This window comes from Pleurodeles waltl, chromosome 9, assembly GCF_031143425.1.
Source record: "Pleurodeles waltl isolate 20211129_DDA chromosome 9, aPleWal1.hap1.20221129, whole genome shotgun sequence".
In the NCBI taxonomy this organism is placed as follows: Eukaryota; Metazoa; Chordata; class Amphibia; order Caudata; family Salamandridae; genus Pleurodeles; species Pleurodeles waltl.
In genome coordinates, this window is record NC_090448.1 from 145,892,073 (window position 1) to 145,915,003 (window position 22,931).

The 22,931-nt window shown below is 43.2% G+C and overlaps 2 protein-coding genes across 3 annotated transcripts in view; one reads left to right on the forward strand and one right to left on the reverse strand.

Annotated features, from left to right (window-relative positions):
- Nucleotides 1-22,931, forward strand: part of CACNA2D3 (calcium voltage-gated channel auxiliary subunit alpha2delta 3) — a 2,455,990-nt gene that overhangs the window by 1,929,369 nt on the left and 503,690 nt on the right. The window lies entirely within an intron of this gene.
- Nucleotides 3,428-22,931, reverse strand: part of LRTM1 (leucine rich repeats and transmembrane domains 1) — a 50,762-nt gene continuing 31,258 nt past the window's right edge. Inside the window, exon 3 of the mRNA XM_069206450.1 lies at nucleotides 3,428-4,922. Coding sequence (XP_069062551.1) covers nucleotides 4,474-4,922 — 449 coding nt within the window. The 3' untranslated portion in view covers nucleotides 3,428-4,473. The remainder of the gene's footprint in view (nucleotides 4,923-22,931) is intronic.

The window sequence follows — 22,931 nt, forward strand, 5'->3', positions numbered from 1 at the left end:
AGTAGCCTATGCCATGCATCCACACAAAGGGTGGCATACCCCCTGTAATTAGTCTGGAGCCAGAAGAGGGGAGGCAGGATGCTGGACGGCTTCAAAGGGAAACCTCTAGAAGCTTCTCCCCCATTTCAAAAGCACACCTAGGTATAAATACTGGACCTCAGATACTAACTCTTCAGTACTCTGGACCTTTGGATACTCTGCCAGGAAGAAGGACTGGTGTGGTGCTACAAGGACTGCCACTCTGCTGGGCTGCTGTTGTAAAGGAACTGCTGCCCTGCTGTTCTAACCTTAGGCCTGCTGCCTTCTTGCCTAGGGAAGAGGAACTGGACCTACAACTTCATCTTGAACTCAGGACCCCAAAGTGAGTCCAATGACTAGTCTGCTGTCCTCCTGATCTGAGCCTCAGGGACATACAAAGCTCCCCAATCAACTCTTGTTCTCAACTGCACTGAGATCCTGGCCCGCCAAGTGGTGCCTCTCAAGTTCTGGACCCTTGATGTGGCTCACAGGCTCTTCAGTGAAGCTTTTGCACTCTTCGCAACCGCAAATAGGCCCATTCACACCAAGACTGAGCCACTGCCACTGAATTCAGCGCAAACTGCTACTCACCCTTCTCTTTGCACAGCAGCATGACACAGCCGGCCTGCTCTTCATGCCCACCCTAACAACTGCCTGTGGTGCTCTTCTTGTCCCACAACCCTCTCTAACATGAACAGGAATCTTGGCACAAAGTTTGAGAAGGTAAACCTACAGTGGCATTAATCTATGAGTCTATCCGGCCCACACTCCATTGCGGTCAGCATTTTGACTTTGACCCAGCCCAGCGTAACCAGATAGCCACAGTTGGGCTTTGTGGTTTAGGTGCTATTTTAAACTTTATTGTTTAAAAATCCATAACTCTGGTTCTACTGATTTGATTTCTGTTGTTTTAGATTGATATTATTCATTAAAGTTTGCTCTATTTTTCTTTGGTGTTTTCACTGTTTTACAGTTTAAAGTGTTGCACAAACACTATCCATATTGCCACTAAGTTAAGCCTGGCTGCTCTGTGTCAAGCTACAAAGCACTGAGGACAAGATAACATGGGGTATGTGGTGCCTTATCCTGACAAACAGTGTGATTGTTGGTTGACCATGGCTCCCACCCCTGTCATCCAGGAACCCAATTTCTTACATTATATTTTCTACTTATGCAATAGTATAGGGCTATATTTTCCCTAACTGCCTTGAGTAAATAAGAAAGATGTATTTTCCCTAGTCCACTTGACAATCTTGGATCCCAGTTCCGTGTGCAGGTGCTGAATATGACATATTTTAAGAACTGGTTAACCCCATCTAGACATAGTTTGTAGCTCTTTATAACTAAGTTGAGTCACTCCATTTAAATCACACATTTGTGTCATTCCTAAAGGAAACTCCCTTGCATCGAGTTAGATTATACAACAAACCCTGCTGTTCCCAGTGCTCCAAATTGACTGTAAGGTTTATTAGCACTATTCAAAAACCTGTGGTTTACAAATATATGGGGGATACCCAAGTACAATGTTATTGTATTAACTCTCTGCTGTGTGAGCAAGCCAATGAAAACGCAGAGAGGAAAGGCAGTGCAAAAAGATACCTAGTTAAAATCTCTATAAAAAGCATAATTTCCCTGAATTATTGGAAGCACTATCAGAAACGATGTAAGCGAATAGTTGTGAGAAGATAATGTGGCCGGGATATTGTCTTTGCACACTAAGCATATATTTTAAAAGATTTATATTTCTAAAAGGAAGATTGAACCTTAAAACTAAAGTAAGAAAATATTGAAAACAAAAATACACTATTGCGGCTTAGTGGGCTAGATGTTTAAAAAACAAAAGATTATGGGCATGTTAAAATGTTCAATTTGCACATTCAGCCATGCACACGCATATAACTGCTCCTTTAGTTTTTTGATGTACTCTCTCAAAACTACCTAAATACACTACAGGGACCGGTCCTCCTGACGCACTGGTCCTCACAAGGATAGTGTTTGTCTGGAACTGACAGTGTTTACCCACGCTTTGGGGACCGAACTAGTCCTCACAGCGTGGGCTAAACACACACACACCCACACCCACACACCTGGCCATGCACCGGCTCACACTAGGTACAGTTTCTGCTATCGCTCAGGGAATATGCTCTTACAAAGAAATGGGAGTGGATGCTAGAAGGTGCACTTGGAAAAGTGGAGGAATTTATGAGAGCCTGTGCAAAGGTGAAGTGTGAATCCTTCAACAACGCTTAGTGATAGAATGTGCCTCCACACCCTGAGGTAGGTGTACATTATGTGCACACACTTTCTTGGTTTGTGTCTGCTTTTCCACATTAGTAAGGCCCCCTCAATTACACCCAAGGATGGTAACAGAGCTTTAAATCTATTTCATGTGGCAGAACTTGGAAGTTGAAGTAGTAGCTGGATGCAGTCCAGCCATCTGTCCTTTTTATTGTGCCTAAAAGTAGCTCTGAGTTGAATGTTTAGAAACTAAACTGTCATCCAAAAGCTCATTTAAAAAATGTCACCTATGTGAACCAGGAGTCGTCATCATAGACCAGCTAAAAATGTTCCTATTGGCTGGAGGCCCATTTAAAAACTGTGAGACAAACACTAACTAGAGTGACAGAAAAGTGGAAGTCTTAAATTAAAACGAGCCACATATATTAAAAATCAAATAAATCAGATAATGAAGTATTCAGGTACAAACTGCTATTCTTTATATTCTAGGCTTTCACTGCAAAATTTGTGTAAATCCTACGTAAATACCAGGACTTAACATTTATGAGCTCAGGCTCATTCAGTGATTCATAGATTTCATGCCAGGACACATAAACAGAAAAAAGTCTCTTCATGAGAATTATGTAGCAGTAAAGAATGTTTCATTCATGGAAATGTACTGACTAAGTAAAAGAATTATACGGTTTACAACATTACGGACTTTATGATGTTAATTTCATTTCACATGGCCCTGTAACCCATTTTCAGGTGCAAAGGGAAAACTGCGCCTGAATTAAGATTACACCATATAAAGTAATCGCGCACTCTTCACCGGCACAAATCTCACCTGTAAAATCAATTTGAAATTTACAGATCGAACGCGGTAAAAAAGATCTGTTTGCTACATTTTTCCCATTCCGAAAAGCAGAACTCAGAGTGGGGAGTCAATGCAAATTTCAGCAAATGCTACACTCAGAAAACGGTATTTACCTAGTTGGGTAACTCCTCCCAAAATATGAGGACACTCAGAATGAGGCTCATAATAGTGAGGCTGTTAAATGCCCTCCGGAGATAGAGGTCACCAAGGATGTTAACACCCGATTTACCACTCATTTCTTCCTGTTCCATTAGAAATGCCCCAAGGGGAGTATTCGTAATAACAAAACACAGCTGAATCAAAACCAACACAGTCTGAGGGTTATGGGGAAATGAGTTCCACATATATTTTTTCTATTACTTGAAACACATTTGTAAGTGAGTCTGAGGTGAAGTGAAGGGATACAGAATATAGGATTCGCCATATTCCCATTCACTCAGCATGTAAAAATATATTGCATTTCTGGAAAAAAAACACAAAGGTAGAACAAAAGGGCATTGTTTTTTAGGAAAATCGCGCACACACCGGTTGGTATTGAATATCGAAGGCATATCAATGAACTGCTATTATTTGTTACTATAGTTATGCATTTACACACCTTGCTATTTCTTTAAATTCTGCCTTTATATCAGGAGCTGTTCTAAAACTACATATGCAGATCAGAATGTGATGTTCATAGTAAAGCATCTTGATGTCCAGTCATTTTGCACAGAAATATTTTACCATCGAAAATGATACACTTCATCAATATCAACTAAAGATTTTGAAATAAACATGTCTTGTAATAGAAAATAGAACATTTACAATAAAATAGGGAATACCTGGGTGCAAATTCTAAAAATATGTAGGATAATTGACTAGAGCCTCAAAGCTCATGACCACAAATGATCAAGGATGTATCATTGGTCTAAGCATCCATCATAATCTCTAACCGATCCTTCCAGAATCTTGCCTCTTGATATTGGCACACATTGTATGGAATTCACCCATACACCTTGCCTGCCAGAACAAATACATCTGTATAGGTTTATGCAAATATCCAATGTTTGATCAGTTTTATAACCAATGCCATTTGGGGCATAACTGCACTACCATTTCTTTCGTCCCACCTCTGAGGATGCCCAAAGTATCTACAGACAACCTATTTTTGTAGATTTGCTCATCAAACAATGCTCTCCATTAAATTGTGACACAGAAAGTTCTTTAGCACAAATCTTAAACCTTCCGGCTCCTGGTCTCATATCCACGCTTCACTATATCTTGGACTTAGTGATGTATTCATGGGATTCCAAGTTATTGTCTTTTACAGATGGGATTCTTGTACTGGTTGCTATTAATGTTACTCAAGAGAATGATGGTCTTCAGGGTAAGGAGCAATCAAGGGGCTCTTTCTCTTCAGCACTCCCTTGCTCTCCTGCTGGTGCCAATCGTTCCACTTCTTTCAGCTCTCTGTGGTACTTTGCCATCATTGCAGCGTAGGCACACCCATAGACGGCAGCCGCCAGCATCATTAGACACACAATTCCACAGACAACCCCAGTTATGACTACAGTGGCTATTGCATGGCGTAAACTGGCAGGTCGGGGCTTTGGCTTTGGTTCACAGTCTGAATGCATGCCCTCTCCATGATCATTGTGGTGTGCATATTTTCCAGTGGTTCTGTGGTCTTGATTGTGGTGATGACTACTCGCAAGATGAACGTGAGCAGTTGTCCGAGAACATGTCCCAAATATCTCATAGGGAATTTTTAGAAGATGCTTCCCCCTACGATTTTCTGGCTGTGTGCAGACCAGCTCATCAATTACTCCTCCTATGAAACATATTAGAAATACGTCATAACTTAGATTTTTGTAATATTCTTATAGCTACACAGTTGCATTTAATTCACAATCTGCATTCATTCAATACATTGTAGACTTTGCTTTTGTCCAATGTGCAATTGACATTTTCATTACTATTATTACCACTGCTTTGAACCTTCCACCCCCAAAAGGCAATTGAACACATTAGTCTCTAGTCTAGTGAACAATGCAAAAAATACATCTTGTATCACCTTCACCCACATTAATATGTGAAATGTTAACTACAAAAATGCTGACCTCAAAAATATGTTGTCCACAATGAATGCTGCAAGAATAGAAACTGTACAGAAATAATTACTGTTAAAGTATTATCTTGCCTCAATTCCAAATGCATTAGGACTGAAGTATGGCCAGCAATTTAACTAAATCTTAATAGTAAGTACCAATGTACCTTTGCTGGTTTGGTAATCATTAGGTATCATTGTTTATGGATAGTTTTTGATGTTTATTTGTGCAGATTACATTTTTATGTTTTCGTGATTCTAGTCTATCTCCCTGAAGTATATTATGTTGCCAGGGACATCAAGCCACCAGAAAACAGATTGCTCATAGCTATTAGTGGCACATTTAAAATATGTGGCCCTCCCACGCTACATCAAATCATCAATTGGAAATCATCACCTCAAAGAGCCAGTGACATGCAGTGTCAATGAATACAATGATGCCACGTTTTTCTAATGCCTACAAGGTTACTTAGTTCTCCAGTTACTAAGCAATAAACAGTGGCATGCTTTATCTGCTAGTAGAATATTTTACCAAGATCCAAGACCTCACTAGTAGCCAATAAAAATAAATATAAATGGGAGTATTTAATCTTGAAAACATATTTACACATTGCAGCAGTCTACCGTCAAATGCAGCTTGTTATTGAAAATATGGTTAGCAGTTATGGATCAGTAGTGCAACAATATAAATGAACATACTGTGTGTTGAATAACACAAATAAAACTTGCAATGCACTGCAGATGATATAGAAGCAATATAAAAATTAATGACGATAGGACCAGTCAACAATATTTACAATCAATGACAAAGACAGTAATGAGAAAAAAATCATTAAAAAAATCATGAGTGGTTTTCGGGTAGTGATGTAAAAAATGACATGTCTTATAGTAGCCAAACAGCATATGCTCTTACATCTTTGTTTTGAGTCACGTCACCAAAACAACCTCATCGTGGACTTTGCTTTTAGTTAATCTGTTGGTTTTCTATACCTGTGGCAGATGGGCTGGCTAATACTTGTTTGATTAACATTACTGCAACCTTCCACAGTACTGGATTCCAAAACGTCAAAAGGCAATATACTGAACACATTTGCAGGCAATTTAACATTTCTCTGTTATTGGCAGTATGTTTGCCTACTAGGGGAACATTTGCTTCTGGTAATTGGTTCACATTAGAATCTAAATGCATCCGTATGGTTTGCAGTTACCTTAATCTTCTGGGATTACTAAATGGACTTGTACAAGTTGTGTTGAGAGAATTGATTTGCTGTAGATCTAGTGACCCTCCTGTAGAACGTGCTTTACAAATGCTGAGAAGTTGAGAAGGTCCAGTCATAAGGAAAGCCTCCAGACAATTTCAATAAATCTCAGAATCCCTAGCAATACTGGCAAGACTTTGGGGACTTGTGGCCAAAGGATAGAGTTTCATAGCTTTAATTAAATTTACCAGGTTACCTGAGCTTTGGGGAGAAGTGAACAGTCAAAACCAAATCTTAAAACAGTTGAAATTGCTCTTGTGTCAGTGTGTGCAATGAAAAGCCTGCAGAGATGTGAACTTCGCCAGCCATCTCCTGCCTTATTGGCTTAGAATACCTGCTGAGAATACCTGCTAAATATTCTAAGTGGTTTACTGTCAGCAGTAAGTGCTTGAGATTAACGTCTCTTTTTGGATTGTTACAAGAGCTACAGAAAAAAGATACTCTTAGTACTAAGGGAATTCCCATTATTTTCCACCATATTTTTGACATCTTGAATGAAATGTTGCTATTCTCATTTTACTCAACTAAGTGTGGACCCTAAATTCTTTATATATTTCATTGTGAATGTTTGGTGGTTACACACACAACACCAAAACGCATGTATCTGAGGGTTTCCTTTTCATTCATGTTAGCCTCCAATAATGAGCCTGGATTACATATCATAAATGTAGAGGGAAATTGGAAGGATATTGGCTGGCTATATCACCTTCCTATACTAAAATCTACAGACAGTACAAAAGTTGTAGCCAACAGAAGTGAGGTAGAGGGAATCAGATACTCTAAACCAACATGTATACAACCCCTCCTAAAGACCACTATGTGCCTATAAAAGTGTTGTGGTATAACGGAATGCTAGCTGGACTTTAAATGTGATAACTGGTTTGTACTGTACCTAGTTCTCATCTTATGTCACTTTTCTTGAGTTGATCCATGACTTGTCAACCACATCATATGCAAGGAAACTTAGTGAGGCTAATTTTACATTGCAAATCTAGTACTTGACCCAGCATTCTCACTTTTACAGCACTTGATTCCCTCTGCACCTTCTTGTCTGAAAGACAAATTACTACTCCAATTTTTTTAAGATCACCAGTAGAACTCTAGAGTTATAATAAGATGCTGTAGCAGATTTAGGCCCTTTTTCTTATACTGACTGGCAGATATTTAGAACAAAAGGGGCGTGGTATAAACCTTTTTGAAAATAGAAGTGTGATTGATGACTAGAAAGATGAACTATACATCATGAAATAGGATTTTGAAATATTTTTGAGAGTGAGAGAAATGAAGGATTTAGACATCCTTTAACATACCCAGGAACAAGAGGGGTAAAATCTAAGGCCACTTTACCCTCAGCTCCTGAAAAGTCTGTTACTAAATTTTAGAGGCGATACATTAACTAACAGGAGGCTTATTATCCCTGCACATTTGTATAGATTTCAATGGTATCTGAAACATTTTGGTTTAGAAACATGGAAGATTATGTCATCCAAAGTGTATGCATGTGTATATGTGTATATGGAATATCTACAGCGAGGATCTTGCCAAATGGCAGCAAAGTTCTGTAAATACTCAAGGACAAGCATAAAGTCAACTAGTATGAGGTGTTCAAGCTGAAATGAGAACAGTTAATCAACTGTGCTATAATTTATTTAAAAAAATAGGTGAGTCTTAAACTCTTTCTTAAATTGGAGCAGAATTGTGGCCGTCCTGAAGCATATGGGTATTTTGTTCCAATTCATGTGTGCATAGAAGGAAAATGTCTGCTGTCTTGTTATCTTTATTTTTTAAGCTTCTTAGTCTGCAGTCTTATAGTGTTCTGTCAGGTGTGCTGAGATCCACCAGAGATGGTGAGCTTGTCTGCAAGATAAGCAGAAGTGCTGGTCATGCTAGTTTTGTAAATGATGCATGAGGTTTTCAGGATGGCTTGTGTTTGCAAGTGGAGCAAATGGAGTTCCATCAAGATTGGATGATGTGATCATATTTCTTCAGGCCTTGGATAAGACATACAGCAGAATGGAGGATGTCTCTAAGGGGTACCTGTGTGGTGTCTGGGAGGACATGGAGTGGGACATTACCTGTGAGTGCTTGAAAAGCAGCTTTGACATTGCTTTCTGGTAGAAATGGTTTGACTTTCTTTAGAAGAGAGAACTAGTACCAGGCTGTCTTTGGCAATGTGTCCCCTGAGGGTGAGGGTGATGTCTAGGAGAATCTAAGTGACTGGGCAATCAGTGAAAGTTGAGGATTGAAGCTGTCAAGATTCAAGCCACTGAGCCAGGTTTGTACTGTATTGTGTTTATTGTTTCTGACAAATAACACAAATTCTCTCTTGGTTGGATTGCACTTCAGGTAGGTGCTTAACAATGAGGCCTGGATGATGTGCAAGCAGTGGTTGAGGTGTATTATGTCTGAAGCAGAGAAACTTTTTAAAGTAAATTTGTGCATCATTGGTGTAATGGTGAATCATGATGTTGATATTTGTGAGTAAAGCACCACACTGTTCCAAGTATAGGTTGAAGAAAGCAGGAAACAGTATGGAGCCATGAGTGATTCCACAGATAAAAGGGATATTTTGTGACCTGGAGGTGCCCATGTGAATAAATTATTGTCAGTTTAAAAAATAGGCAGATAATGAGTGACAGACATGCTGGTGAATTCCATTGAGACTCCAGGGTGCATATCCGTGTGTTCTTCATGGATATTGATGTATGTGCCTCTGGTGTTGAAACAGATGCTTCTTAGCTATGAACATTGCCAGTATCTTCAAAACAAGCCACAAAACGGTATTGAGCCACAGAAGACATTTACACAGCCAGTGGTTGTCAAATTGTAGTCATTACATGAGTATGTATTTCTGCCAAGTTTGAACAGATTTATAAAGAGGAAGGTTGTCTGGTATTTGAGTAGAGGTTTATTGAAATCTTTTACCACCCCATAGTGAACTCCAGGCATGTTAGACACCGTACAAAATCTCTGCACATGACATAACTTAGCAGCTGTTATTTGTGTTTTTTGTATTTATATCAGCTCTTTTTGCTGAGTTTTAAGCACTGTATAATATATCTGAAATCCTTTCCACTCGACGTTATGTGTAGCCATCTTTACTTTTGTACATTAAAAGTAAACCATTTTAGCTTTTAAGTTAGCAGACAATTCAGTCAGGTAAGATCATACATCTCCTCAGAATTAAAATCCTGCAAAATGTGCATCTCAGTTAAAAAAGTTAAATTGGAGGTTATGCTTAAGGCGTAGGTGACGCTGGTGAGGCACCCCTGAACAGTATCTGATGAAACACAAATGTAATTGTACCATATCAAGGCAAATAAATTGGTGAGAGAAAAGTGGAGTCATTCCAGTCATCTTGCTTAGGGTATGGTTAACCATGAGCGGTGGATTCTTATTCATCTAAACCAAATGTGAAAAATTAAGAGAATGCCATAGTGAAATAATGCTTTTTTTTTCGATATTCATGTTTCGAGATTGTTAGAAATGGGGTTTCTGGTTGGCTAGGGTATGCACCTCAGCCAGGCAGAACTTACCCACTCTAGTCAGGGCAAGGGAGTTACACGTCCAAGATAACCCCTGCTCACCCCCTTGGTAGCTTGGCATGAGCAGTCAGGCTTAACCCGGAGGCAATGTGTAAAGCGTTTGCACAACACACACAACACATGTGACGCAATATCCCCACCACAAAGGAAACACAACACCAGATTATATGAAAATATACTGTATTGTACACAAGGCAATTATCAGACCAAACATCACATATCAGCACCATCCTGCTACCTTAGCAGTTGTCAGAACGTTACACATTAGTTACTCTGCAAATTAGCAGTAGTCACACATAACACACAGGTTACTCAGTATTCTGCAACATAAGCAGTAGTCAGGAAACACGTTATCACATTATAACACTTGTCATAGGAATATCTTAAAATGCCCATAGTAGTAACATTAGAAAACATATGGCAAGTTAGGGAAACATATTAGCAAGCATGTACATAAAAGGAACATTTGCATACACATATGTAAAAACATCAAACGCAGGTAGGTAATATATGAATCAAACAAAAGTCTGTAGAAAGAACTTTGTATTGCAACTATATTGGTCCTTTAGACAGTACCTGGTTGGATGAAGGCACCTCCAGTGCCTAGAAGGCGAACAATGGGGCCCCGGCGCTCCTATGCGCAAAACGGGGGGCTCCCTTATACTCTGGGGTCAGAAGAGGGCGACATGCACCTCCTCTCTTTTATAGACAGGCCCCTCTGGGGACCGTGATTACTGGGGGCCCCCCAGGGCCTCAACCGGCCCTCACGAGGGGGGCCAAAGCCAGCAAAAACAACTTAGGGAGGAGGGGGGCACCATGCACCCCCTCCGGTTTAATGACAGGCCCCTCCCGGGACCCGCGATCTCTGGGGGCCCCCCCGGGCCTCCACTGGCCCTTCCACCAAGGGGGGACCCACAATAATGCCCGTTTTACCTAACAGCAGAAAAGGAGCGTCCTGCTCCTAACGCAGAGGCCAGGGGGAAAAAGGGCACTCCCCGTGCTTTCCCCTGGTCCTGCCGTTAAGCCACAAGAAGATCGGACCCCTCCTGGGGCCCGAGCTGACACTCGCCTGCACCCGATGCAGTGCGCAAGTGTTCTTCCAGCTTCCTGGGCCGCTGCGGTGATCTTATTTAAAGGGGCACAATGCAGCAAGGAGCCTACGAGCTCCCAAGGCTCCATAAGCATGCTGCAATCAGCGCTATGGCAGCCGCAACCACGGAGAAGCACCCCTCGTGAAGAAATGGATGCAGGGGTCAGGGGCCACAGCACCCTGCCCCTGGGGAGCAGAATCTTAAGACAAGGTCCTCAGGTGGAGGGCCCGGCTACAGGCCAGCACAAGGGAAAGGCAGCAAGTGGCAAGTCCTTCACAGTGACCAGTCAGGTCACAGGTCAGCACAGCAGCAGCAGTCTATGGCGGTTCCTGGTGAGTCCTTTCAGCCTTTGGTGTCCAGTTCCAAGATGATTCCAAGAGTATCCAAATTGTGGGGAAAATTCCCCTGTACTTATAGTCAGTTCTTACAGTGTTTTACAATGGTAGGGAGAGGAGGTTCCAGCCAGTTACAACTGGTTCTGGGAGTGCCCCCTCTTTCCTTTCAGCACAGGCTCCAAACATCAGTGGGGGGTTAACGACCCTATTGTGTGAGGCCAGGGCACAGTCTTTACAAATGCAGGTGTGCCCCGCCTCTCCCTTCTCTCAGCCCAGGAAGACTATTCAGTATGCAGATGCACCTCTGTTACACCTCCACCCTCCCTGTGTACAGGCTGTCTGAAAAGTATGCACAAAGCCCCAACTGTCACTCTGCCCAGACGTGGATTTGAGTCAAGCTGCAAAACACCAGAGTCATAAGCACAGATAAATGCGCACTTTCTAGAAGTGGCATTTCTGTGATAGCAATAAAAAATATACCCACACCAGTAAGCAGCATTTATTATCACCATCACAACCATACCAAACACGCCTACGCTACCCCTCATAAATCAGACAATACCCCTTACACATAAGGCAGGGCATTTCTAATGCAATCCTATGAGAAGGCATCACTCACAGCAGTGAGACACCAAGTTAGGCTGTTTGTCACTACTAGGACACGCCATGCAATATGGCACATGTCCTGCCTTTCTACATGCATGGCACCCTGCCCATAGGGCTAGCTAGGGCGTACCTTAGGGGTGACTTACATGTAGTAAAAGGGAAGTTCTGGGCCTGGCAAGTAAGTTTAGATGCCAGGTCCCTGTGGCAGAAACTGCGCACACAGGCCCTGCGCTAGCAGGCCTGAGACAGGTTTAAAAGTCTACTTCAGTGGGTGGCGCAAGCAGCGCTGCAGGCCCACTAGTAGTATTTAATTTACAGGACCTGGGTATAAAGATACCACTGTACAAGGGACTTATAGGTAAATTAAATATGGCAATTAGGTATAATCCAATCATGCCAACTTTAGATGGGAGAGCACCTGCACTTTAGCACTGGTCAGCAGTGATAAAGTCCTCAGAGTCCTAGAGCCAACAGCGAGAGGTCAGAAAAACCAGGAGGAAGGAGGCAAAAAGACTGGGGATGACCCTGCGTAAGGCAAAAAGTCCAACAGAGATAGTTGACAAAGTTGTATTCAGTAGGGAATACATACTCAGCAAACACCCTTTGAAAGAATGGACCTGAGGTATGAGTTCAGTAATGATCAACATAATGGTTAGTGAGAGTGATGAAGTACAGCATATTGCACACAAATTTGACACTCTTCCTCAATCCACATAGCTCTCTAATCTGTACCAAGAAACAACTGCCAGACTGCAGTATCTCAGTGTCTGTAGGGTGGCAATAAATAGCCATGAACACCTCAGTGAAGAGCAGTGAATTGATGATCAATACATCTGAAGTTATACTTTCAAGGACATATAAAACATCCCTACTATTTGTATTAGTATGAGTACATTAAAGTTCTGTACACATTCCAAAAGAACAACTAATACATGGATCATGGGGAAAGCTTTAGATTATATGCTCTTTTCTTTCAATTTAACTAAACATTACCACTGCTCTTCTGCTAGGCACCAGCCTGTGTTTACTGCATTCCGATCTAATCCCCAGCTGTTTCCATATTTAAGTACCTTGCTCTGTTTGACAGTGACTGCTGTAGGGCAAGAATACTCAGAAAAATCCTGGCACGTGAGAATCTGAGATTGGAAAACAGTAAACAATGGTCAACGTGGTAGTAGGTGAGAGAGAGAGAGACTAGAGAAACATCCCATAGTTTTTAAGTGGTTGTAGTCTGGAATATCGAGTTGGTTTTACAAATTTAGCAGAAAACTATAGCCACAATATTGAGGACCTAAATATCAAGGAGCTAAGTGTATATAGCTATGTAAATATTTGCTATTCGTAACTCCACACCTACATACCTCGAAGATATATATATATATATATATATATATATATATATATATATATAGTAACACAATTTCCTACTTCCTTAGTAGTATATATCACAAGCAATCCCCAAATTAACCTGTGATTAATCCTCTGGTAGCTTGACACAAAAGCAGAGAGGCTTAATTTAAAGGCAAAGTGTAAAGTGTTTATGCAGCAAACTGAGTAAAATGTTATAAATTATTTGAGACCAAAACAACACAAATCCAATCAGTAGAACTGGAGATATGTAGTTTTAAAGATGTAAGTGAAAATTGTCCCTAAAAGCACAAAGTGTCAACTGAGGTTATTCAGTTGCACCAGACTGGGATAAAATCTTCAGTTCAGACCGACTGGGATGGAGCACGGGAAAAGGGACCAAGGAAAGCCCGCTGAGCAAAGTACCTTAAATGCTGCTTGCAAAGCATCGCAAGATTCTGTATCGAGGATCTGTTTTGCAGCAGAGGTTCAATGAAGTTCCGGAGTGTGATGCAGTCATCTGTCAGAGATGCGTCACGTGCAGGTGTTCCGAAGGACCCGTTGATGAAGCTTGCAGTGAGAGGTCCTGTGTTTTCATTGAGAGATGCCGTCGACAAAGTCTTGTGATGTATTGTCATGCTTTGAAGAAGTGTCATGGAGCAGCAGTTCTGAAGAATCTACGGGCTGCGATGCAAGATCCTGCATCAGAGATGCATTATGCAACTGTGGTTCAGATATTGAGCTGTGAGGGGATGCATCATGCTGCATTGGTTCTCCCCAAGAAACTACACCTGAGGTGGCAGAGCACCTTCAAGCGTACATTCAAGGGCTCAGGACTGAGATGAAATCTCTTGTGGGGCAACATTTACAGCAGACAGGGTCCAAGTGCTGGGTGCAAGGTGGTTGGAGCTTGTTCTGTCCCTGAGGCTCCGTTCAGGAGGAGAGCCAACTAGCCTTTTGTCACTCAGGTGGTCCTTGGTTAATGATGAAGGTTAAATCAGTTTCACTCAGACAGCAGGGCAGCAGGCAACAGTGTAGCAGGGTAGTGGGGCAGCAGAGTAGCAGTCCTTTTTTCAGCAGAGCAGCACAGAAGTCCTTATGAGTCTTCCACAAGTCCAAAGGTGTGCTGAAGAGTTGGGCCTGGGTGTCCAATATTTATACTTAGTACCAGCTTTGAAGTAGGAGAAGTTTCCAGGGTTTTTGATCCTCAGAGATGTTTAGAATTTCCTTCCTCCCTGTCATGGCCCCAGTTTGTCTTGGAGCACAAAATAATAGTGTCATAACCTCTATGAGTGAGCCTTTGTGATGTGCATGTGTGGTAGGTAAAAGTTCCACCCCTATCAAGTCAGAGATGACCCATCCTGCCAATGCCTATACCCCCTTTGTCTCATGGTCTTGGAGCAGCACAAGAAGACCAAATGCCAGCTCCAAATAGTCATGTGACCCAGGATACAGGTTCAGACAGGAAAATACCAACTTTCAAAAAGTGCCATTTTTATAACCATGACTTTAAATCCATCTTTACCACTAAGAAAGTTTTTTTATTACAAGTTTGTAGACATCAACATTGACTTTTCCACTTGCTTGAAGTTCACAATGATTATTTAAAAAAATTACTATCAGGACCACTGCTGATCAGTGCTAAAGTGCAAGTGTTCCCTATGTAAATTGTACTGGTGATTGGTTTATCCATGATTGCATATATGATTTACTGGTAAGTCCCTAGTAAAGTGCACCAGAGGTGGCCAAGGCCTGTAACTCTAATGCTACTAGTGGGCCTGCAGCACTGATTGTGCCACCCACATGAGTAGCCCTGTGAAAATGTCTCACACCTGCCACTGCAGTGTCTGTGTGTGTAGTTGTAAACTACCAATTCGCCCTGGCAAGTGTACGCCCTTGCCAGGCCCAAGCCTTCCCTTTTTTAACATGTAAGGCAACCCTAAGGTAGGCCCTGGGTAGTCCCAAGGGCAGGGTGCAGTGTATGTTAAAGGTGGGACATGTACTGATGTGTTTTACATGTCCTAACAGTGAAATACTACCAAATCCAGTTTTAACTGTTGCAAGGCCTATCTCTCTCATTGGTTAACATGGGGGCTGCCTTTAAATATTCTTAAAGTGCAATTTCCCTTTGGGAGCAGATTGAGATATGGAGTGTGGGGGGGGGGCTGAACTCACAATTGAAAAACACATATGTTTGTACAGTTGTTTTTTAAAGTTTGAAAATGCCACTTTTAGAAAGTGGCTATTTTATTGCTTAATCATTCTGTGCCTCTACCTGCTTGTATATTCCACGTCTGGGTCAGACTGACAGTTGGGTTGTTTGTGAATCTCCACGAGACAGTGACACAAAAGGGAGCTGGGGTGTAGCCTGCATATCCTGATGGGCCATCTGGGCTAGAGTGGAGGGAAAAGTGGTCACTCACACCTGAAAGGGCTGTGTCTGCCCTCACACAAAGCAGTCTCCGACCCCCTGAAGTGTGTCTGGGGCCAGGCCTGGACAAGGCAGGTTTGGCCAACAACAGAAGCTTTCCTTTGAAGTTTGCCTACTTGAAAGGCAGACCTGGGTATAAGTAGTGAACCCAAAACCCCAGTTTGGTAGAACACTTCTTGATCAAGAGGAACCTCTGCCAAGGAGAAGAGCTGAAGAGCTGGAAGAAGAGTACTGCCCCTTTGCTGTGTGTGCTTTGCTGGGTTGGCCTTCAGTTGTTGCTTCTGCCTTAAAGAGGGCAAGGACTGGACTTTGCTGTGTACCCTGCTTGTGAAGTTTCTCCAAGGGATTGGAATAGAGCTTGCCTCCTGTTGGAAGTCTCAGGAATATCAAAGACTTCAGCTTCATCTGCCTACAGCACTGGGAATTGTGCTGCAATAGAAGAAAAAACACAACAACGCCATCAACGATGCCGCTGCCTGCACTGCGACCTGAGGACACCACATGGAGCCATGCCCCACGTCGCACCGAAACCCTGATCTCACTGATGCCACCACCTGCCACAGTCACCAAGCTGCTGCTTGCACCATGACCTGTGGGCCATTCACTCTGCATTGCCTTGCTCGCACCGCAGCCTTGGCATCTCCGACGAGGACACTCCACACTGACACTGGTGCCACTGCCTGCACCATGGCCTGTGGACACTGCTCATGAGGTACACAAAGCACCACCCCGTCCCGCACCTCAGCCCCGATCCACCAACGCCAGCACCATCGACTCCAGTCATGTCAACAGACACCCCTGTCTGCACTGCAACCCGTGGGTGTTGCACCGCCTCTTTGGGCACTTCAGCAAAGATGACGCCGCTGCCTGCATTGTGACCTGGAGACACCGCACGTCACACTGCCCTGCTTTACACCGCAGCCTTGGTCTCACTGATGCTGCAGGACGCCATCACCAAGCCACTGCCTCACCATGACCTGTTGGTATCGCACATTGCATCGTCCAGCTTTGCACCACACCCGTACTCCTGACCTCATCATCAGCCCAGAGTTCAATATGCAATCTGACTTCAAGGGCCCGACGACCCTTGCACCGACCTCTGAAACTGACGCCAGCAACGCCACACTCAGGATCTCATTACGAGGATCACAATGCCCTACATTTCCAAGGTACTGTTTGCGGGTCGTCCGGACACCATAGCCGGCCTGAACTGTTGGATTTTTTTGTTCACAACGGCGTGATAGCCCCAGATGGAACTATTGACTTCAAGGAACTGTATTTGTATGTTATTTCTTGCAAAATTCATATCTTTATTACTGTATGTTGGATTTTTCTTGTTTTGGTCTTGTTTTACATAGATAAATATTGGCTATTTTTCTAAAACTGGTGTGGTGTCCTTTTGTCGTGTTTTGACTGTATTACTGTTTGTTATGTGCAAATGCTATACACATTCCTTCTGAGGTAATCCTGACTGCTCATGCTAAGCTACCAAGGGGGTGAGCAGTGGTTATCTGAGCTAGGTATCTCCCTTAACTTGACTACAGTGAGAGTGCCTACTTGGACAGGGTGCAAACGGACTGCCAACTAGAGACCCCACTTCTCACAGTGGGATAGATTTAAAAAAAAAACTTAAATATGGCTTTATTTAAAGCAATAATAGACATGTTAGTCTGCTAACCTTAGCAGGCCCACACGTATGTGACTCTTACCAATAATAGTGAGTCTCCATTTCTGACCTAACTTCTGCATACTATTGAGATAGGTCGAATTGCAACTCACTGCAAAGTGTTTTTTTGTGAACCAACCTGCTAGTGCATAGGTTGGCCCACACATTAGGTAGAGGTCGGTGTGCAAGGTGCCTTCACTTCTATTGAATTCATTTTAGTAGATATGAAAGATGAAAACACAGATTGCAAATTGTTACTTACAATTTCTTATTAGCAATCTTTCTACATCAGGCCCACAGTTAGATAAGTCAGCCTGCATTGCAGACTGATGACTGGGAAACATTGACTCAAATCACTCATTCCACACCTGCCCAGATTGTGTTATCATAGGCAAACCTTTTTACCACAATGTGGGACATTGAATTTGAGTTTGACTGGGGTGCTATCCCTGCTCAAGCAACAGTCACAATCTCTGACAGGGTTAACCACAAAAAGTCACTAATTAACCTGTGCTCAACCATCTGGTAGCTTGGTACAAAAGTAGTCAAGCTCTACCTAGACGCAATGTGCAAGGTATTTAGGTAGTACACAAACAATAATAAAGTCAAAACACAACACAAAAAAATCCTCTAACAGTTGAGACAAATAGAGTAAATTTCAATAAATCATTTGCCACCAAAATTGCAAAACTCCAATCAGTAAAACCAGAGTGATGAATTTTTAAAGTTTAAAATTAAATCTAGCATCTAAAAGATCAAAGCCCCAACTGTTGACATCTAGTCTAGGTCAACGTCGAAAATATAGCAGAGTGTGATGGAGTGTGAGTCGGATCCAAGAGGTAGATTGGGCCCAGTCAGTGCATATCTTTGTAATTAAAAGAAATTTTAAGAAATGTTCTAAGACTGTAAAGTTTATCAGGGTAAGGCTGCAGATGGTGTCAAAGGAGGAGGTGTCATTAGGAAACCATTGGATGAAGTCGTGGTGAAGATTATCGGGGTCAAGAGTTAGGACCAGATATAGAACTTGGCAGAAGGGTTACTCCGTCACAACAGTGAAGGATGTCCCACCCGACGAAATCTAAATCCCATTATATCAATGGGGTTTAGATTTCGGCAAACTGGACATCCGTCACTGTTGTGACAGAGGAACCCAACCACAAAGTTCTAAATCAGGCCCTTAGTTACTTTTTTGAAAGTCAAAACTCTCCAGCTTGATGAAGCTGAAGGCTGTAGCTGACAAAAGTTCAAGGAGGCTGGATACCCCTTCACAGAAGGTCCGCTGAACAGGATTTGCTGCTAGGCAGAGAAACATAGTGGGAGCTGCTCTGAAGTTAGGCCGACTGGCTGTTCACCTTGGGCAGATAGACAAGCAGGCTGATCCTGGGCTTCTGATGGTTCTCAGAGTAGTTTTGAGTCAAAAATATTCCAGGTCTCAGGTTATGGAGTTTGAGTATCTGGGCACATTTAGCACTACCACTAAGGGCCCAGGGCTGGAGGGCCACCACATGGGGGTTAGACTCACTCAGGCTGAATCTAGGTGTGGATCTAAGATGGTCAGAGCCTTTTCTGTCCCTGAAGCCCTTATCAGGAAATCGGCCAACTAGCCCTTTGAGTCACCCTGGTAATCCTGGATTCAAGTGATGGAACAGGGATCCAGCAGCAGGACAAGCCTCTGAGGGTTCAGGGCAGGCTCCAAGCAGCAAAGCAGTCCTTTCAGGATCAGCAAAGAAGTCTTATGGAGTACACAGCAGGCTACAGCAGCAGGTCGAAAAAGTGAACTGAGGAGTGGATCTGATGGTCCCCTTTTTATACATGATGCCTCCTTTGAAGAAGTAGAATTCCCTTTGAAGTCCTTGAAGCTTCATGACCCCCCTGCTCTGGCGCCAGACTGGCTGCATGAACAATGCAGTGGTGACAAGTTCTTTGTATGAAGGCAGAGCACTGCCTATTCAGTTGCAAGTGGGGCTATGCCCAGCTCTGCTCCCATCCTGCCAGTGACGGCCCAATCAGGCACACCTAATCCCTCTATTGTGTGGCTGTCCAAGAGGAATAAAAATAGTCCAAGTGCCAACTACACCCAGTCATATGACGTAGCACAGGCTACAATCACCAAATGATGACGGTAGGAACATGCCAACTTTTCAAAAGTGGTATTTTGGAAATTTTAACTTACAATCTGTTTTTTGCCATTGCACAGGATGTTTAAGTACATTTTCTCAGGCACCAAATATGAAATGCTTACCTTTTCCCTATCAAATGTTAGCACTTGTTAAATGTAAATCCTATGGGACAGGTAGGCCTCGCATTAGTGAAAAACTGATTTTGGAGTTTTTTCACTACAAGGCCAAGTACATGTCCAACCTTTTAATCACAATGTACCATGTTCTAGTGGCAACCTAGGGCCTACCATAGAGATGACTTGTATGCAATATAAGGGGAGTTTAAGTCTTAGCAACTGGGCTATATTGCCAAGTCAAATGGGCAGTTTAAAACTGCATTCAGGCTACAATGACAGGTCTGGGACATGTTTTTGGAGCTGTGTAACTGGATGGCTCAATAAGTGCTGCAGGCCCACTAGTAGCATTTAATTTACAGGTCCTGGTTATGTGATATACCGCTCTACAAGGGACTTATATAAACAAAATATGCCAATCAGGTGCAACCCAATATTACCATGTTTAAAGTAAAACACATAAGCACTTTAGCACTGGTCTACAGTGGTAAAGTGCACAGAGGTCTACACGCAACAAAATAAATTTCAGCAAAAAGTGGAGAGTGAAGGCAAGATGTTTGGAGGTGACCCTGCAGAGACGGCCAAGTTCAACAGACTCCTCAAGCCAAAAGCCAGGGGTGACTAATCAATAGCTTGATGGACCTCCTTGGTTAGGCTATAGAACATGGACAACGGCCCCCTAATGCAGAGGCCTTTCGCAGTACTATGACCCTCTGAATTCAGTTAGATCTGTCTATCTAAGCTCTCCTGAGTCACTGAACTGACCCATGGGGAACCCTTCCCCTTACCTGTGGACCCCATCTATGTAGCACCTAATTGTAACTTGCTCACAGATGCAGCCCATTTGGAAGACAGTTCTACCATGGCCAACTAAGTGATGTGGCTCATTCAACTCCTTGGAACAGACTTCTGTCCCCAACTCATAAAGCCAGCAACCAAAAGAGGCCATTGAGAGGTGCGTCGAGAGCCAGACCCCAGGCCATTCAGGATTAACTGACTTCTGAGGTTTTGCAGAGTAGAGGGCAACATCCCTGGGTGTTATGCATCCTTCTTCCACTCTCTCTCCCACCAGCCCTGGGGTGGTAGTCTGCTACTGGTCACTCAGGGCCTATACAGGGGTCAGGAGTGAGTCTATCCTTCCCTTGCCCTTTCATCTGGGTCTCTGTACCTTTCATTTGGGAGTGGTAACCTCAGACAGCTGAGCCTTGACAGTACCCTGGGCTGCTGACTCCCCCAGCTCTCCTGTCACTGGGGATGAATCACCCCCAGAATGCAGTCAATGGTCATTTAGGGACTAACTATGACCCTCTCTGGATCACCTCCCCAGTCCACTCCAGAGATTCCATGGCCATTAGGCAGAAAAAGTACTGCCCCTGAGCCTGAATTACCACCTGAGTTATCATACACACACGGCAGGTGTGCTGGTCTGTGGAAATCAACCTTTCCGCTACCATAGTCTGGCTTACCCAGCGGCCCTCAAAGCAGTGACAGGCCTCCAGTTCTTTTCAACCTGGTGGAAGTGATGACTCACACTTTCAGGGATAATAAGTCTACCCCCTGACTCCACCTTCCAACTAAAGGAGATCAGGACATGGTCTACTTCCTGTTCCTGGGAACTAGGTACCCCTAAGGCCATATTGGCCATCCCTGTAGAGGTCCCTCCAGTGGGAGGTTTTATAGGACAAAGTTCCATTGCTTTTGCCTAGCTGAGAAAAATCAAATCACAGGTTTTGAGAAGGGGTTCCTGGATCACTACCCATCGGAACCTCCTCCCTGTTTTGCCAAAGGGGCATGGGAAATTTTTTCTCTCCCCTTACTGTGGGAGTTGTCTGTTTTTCCCTTGACCTCCCCATCTCTCTGCTGGGGGAAACCTGAACCACCCTTTTTGGGGTCACTCTCAGGTACCTTCTTCTGGGACCTGATGCTGAGCTTGTGACCCACCTCTTTGGCAAGCTCCCTGGGGTCAGTGAGCTTACTATCCACAAGGTGTTGGTGTAGCTCTGTAAAACAAAGACTGAATGTGTGCTGTCTAGCAATCGTTGTACAGCCCTTTGTAATCACTCACTTCACTGCTCTTCACCCAACGATCCAGTACCTTGGACAAATGATCCACACAATCCACCAGGTCTGTTGGGCAGCCTCAGGCTATGCCTAAACCTTTAATGATACCTCTATAGGGTGAGCCCATATTTCCTAGCAAGAGCCTCTTTTATTAGAGGTACTTCATCATTTCTCATTCCCATAGGGCTCACAGAGCATCCCTCACTTAATTGGGAAAATGTCTCCTTAAGCTTAACAAATCTTCTTCAGGAACTCTATTCGTCTTGAGGGCAACATCATAGGCCTCAAACCAGATTGCTATGTCATCTTCCACAGCAAAGGTAGACACAAGATCCTTTGGGATGGAGACCCACTTTCCTAGAATGGACAATGAGGTAATACTGCCACCAATACTGCTGAACTCTGCTTGGTTCTGATGTCCAGCTCCTTGAGAACTGAGATAGTGGGTCATCCTCCTTGAGCTTGATCTGTCTTTCTCAGCCTACCTCTCCTCTGTTTGCAGCTTCATCTTGGCCAGCTGCAATCTGGCTCCCTCTCCAATTTCCTGTCCTGCAGCTCCTCTGTGAACAGATGCTGGGCAAACACACTGCTTCCTGCCCTATCCTGGGCATCCTCTGGAGGTGAACTTTACTGTCCTTGCAGCCCAGGACCCTGATCTGTGCCCTCCATATCCTCATTACTTAAGTTGCCCCCTCCTCCTCCGGGTTATTCTTCTCTGGAGTGGTCTGGTACTTCTGTACTTCCTCAAGGGCTCTGAGATTCAGTTTGATAGCCATGTTTTTTTCCTTCAGTCCCTTCACTTTGGAAAGCTTCAGCAGCTTAGCCCTGGTGAGGGTGTCAAAGTTGGGAGGTAGGGTACCAAAATTTAGAAAATGGAGAAAACAGACAATGGAAATCTAGGAAGAATTTTAAGAGAAGTCATAGACCTAACCATTGAACACCAATGTGAGCAATTGGGTTACTTCACAAAGTGACAGTTGTACATCAGGTGTTATTATATGATGCACAGCCCAGTCTAGCTATCTTAATAGAGTGGGCTTTGCCTCAAAACCTATGTGTGTGTGCGCAGATCCATTTACGTTACACTTCAGCAGTAACGACAGTTCATGTAAAGTGATGCAAAGCAGTGCAAAGTCCTATTTACCTCAAGAAAAGGGTA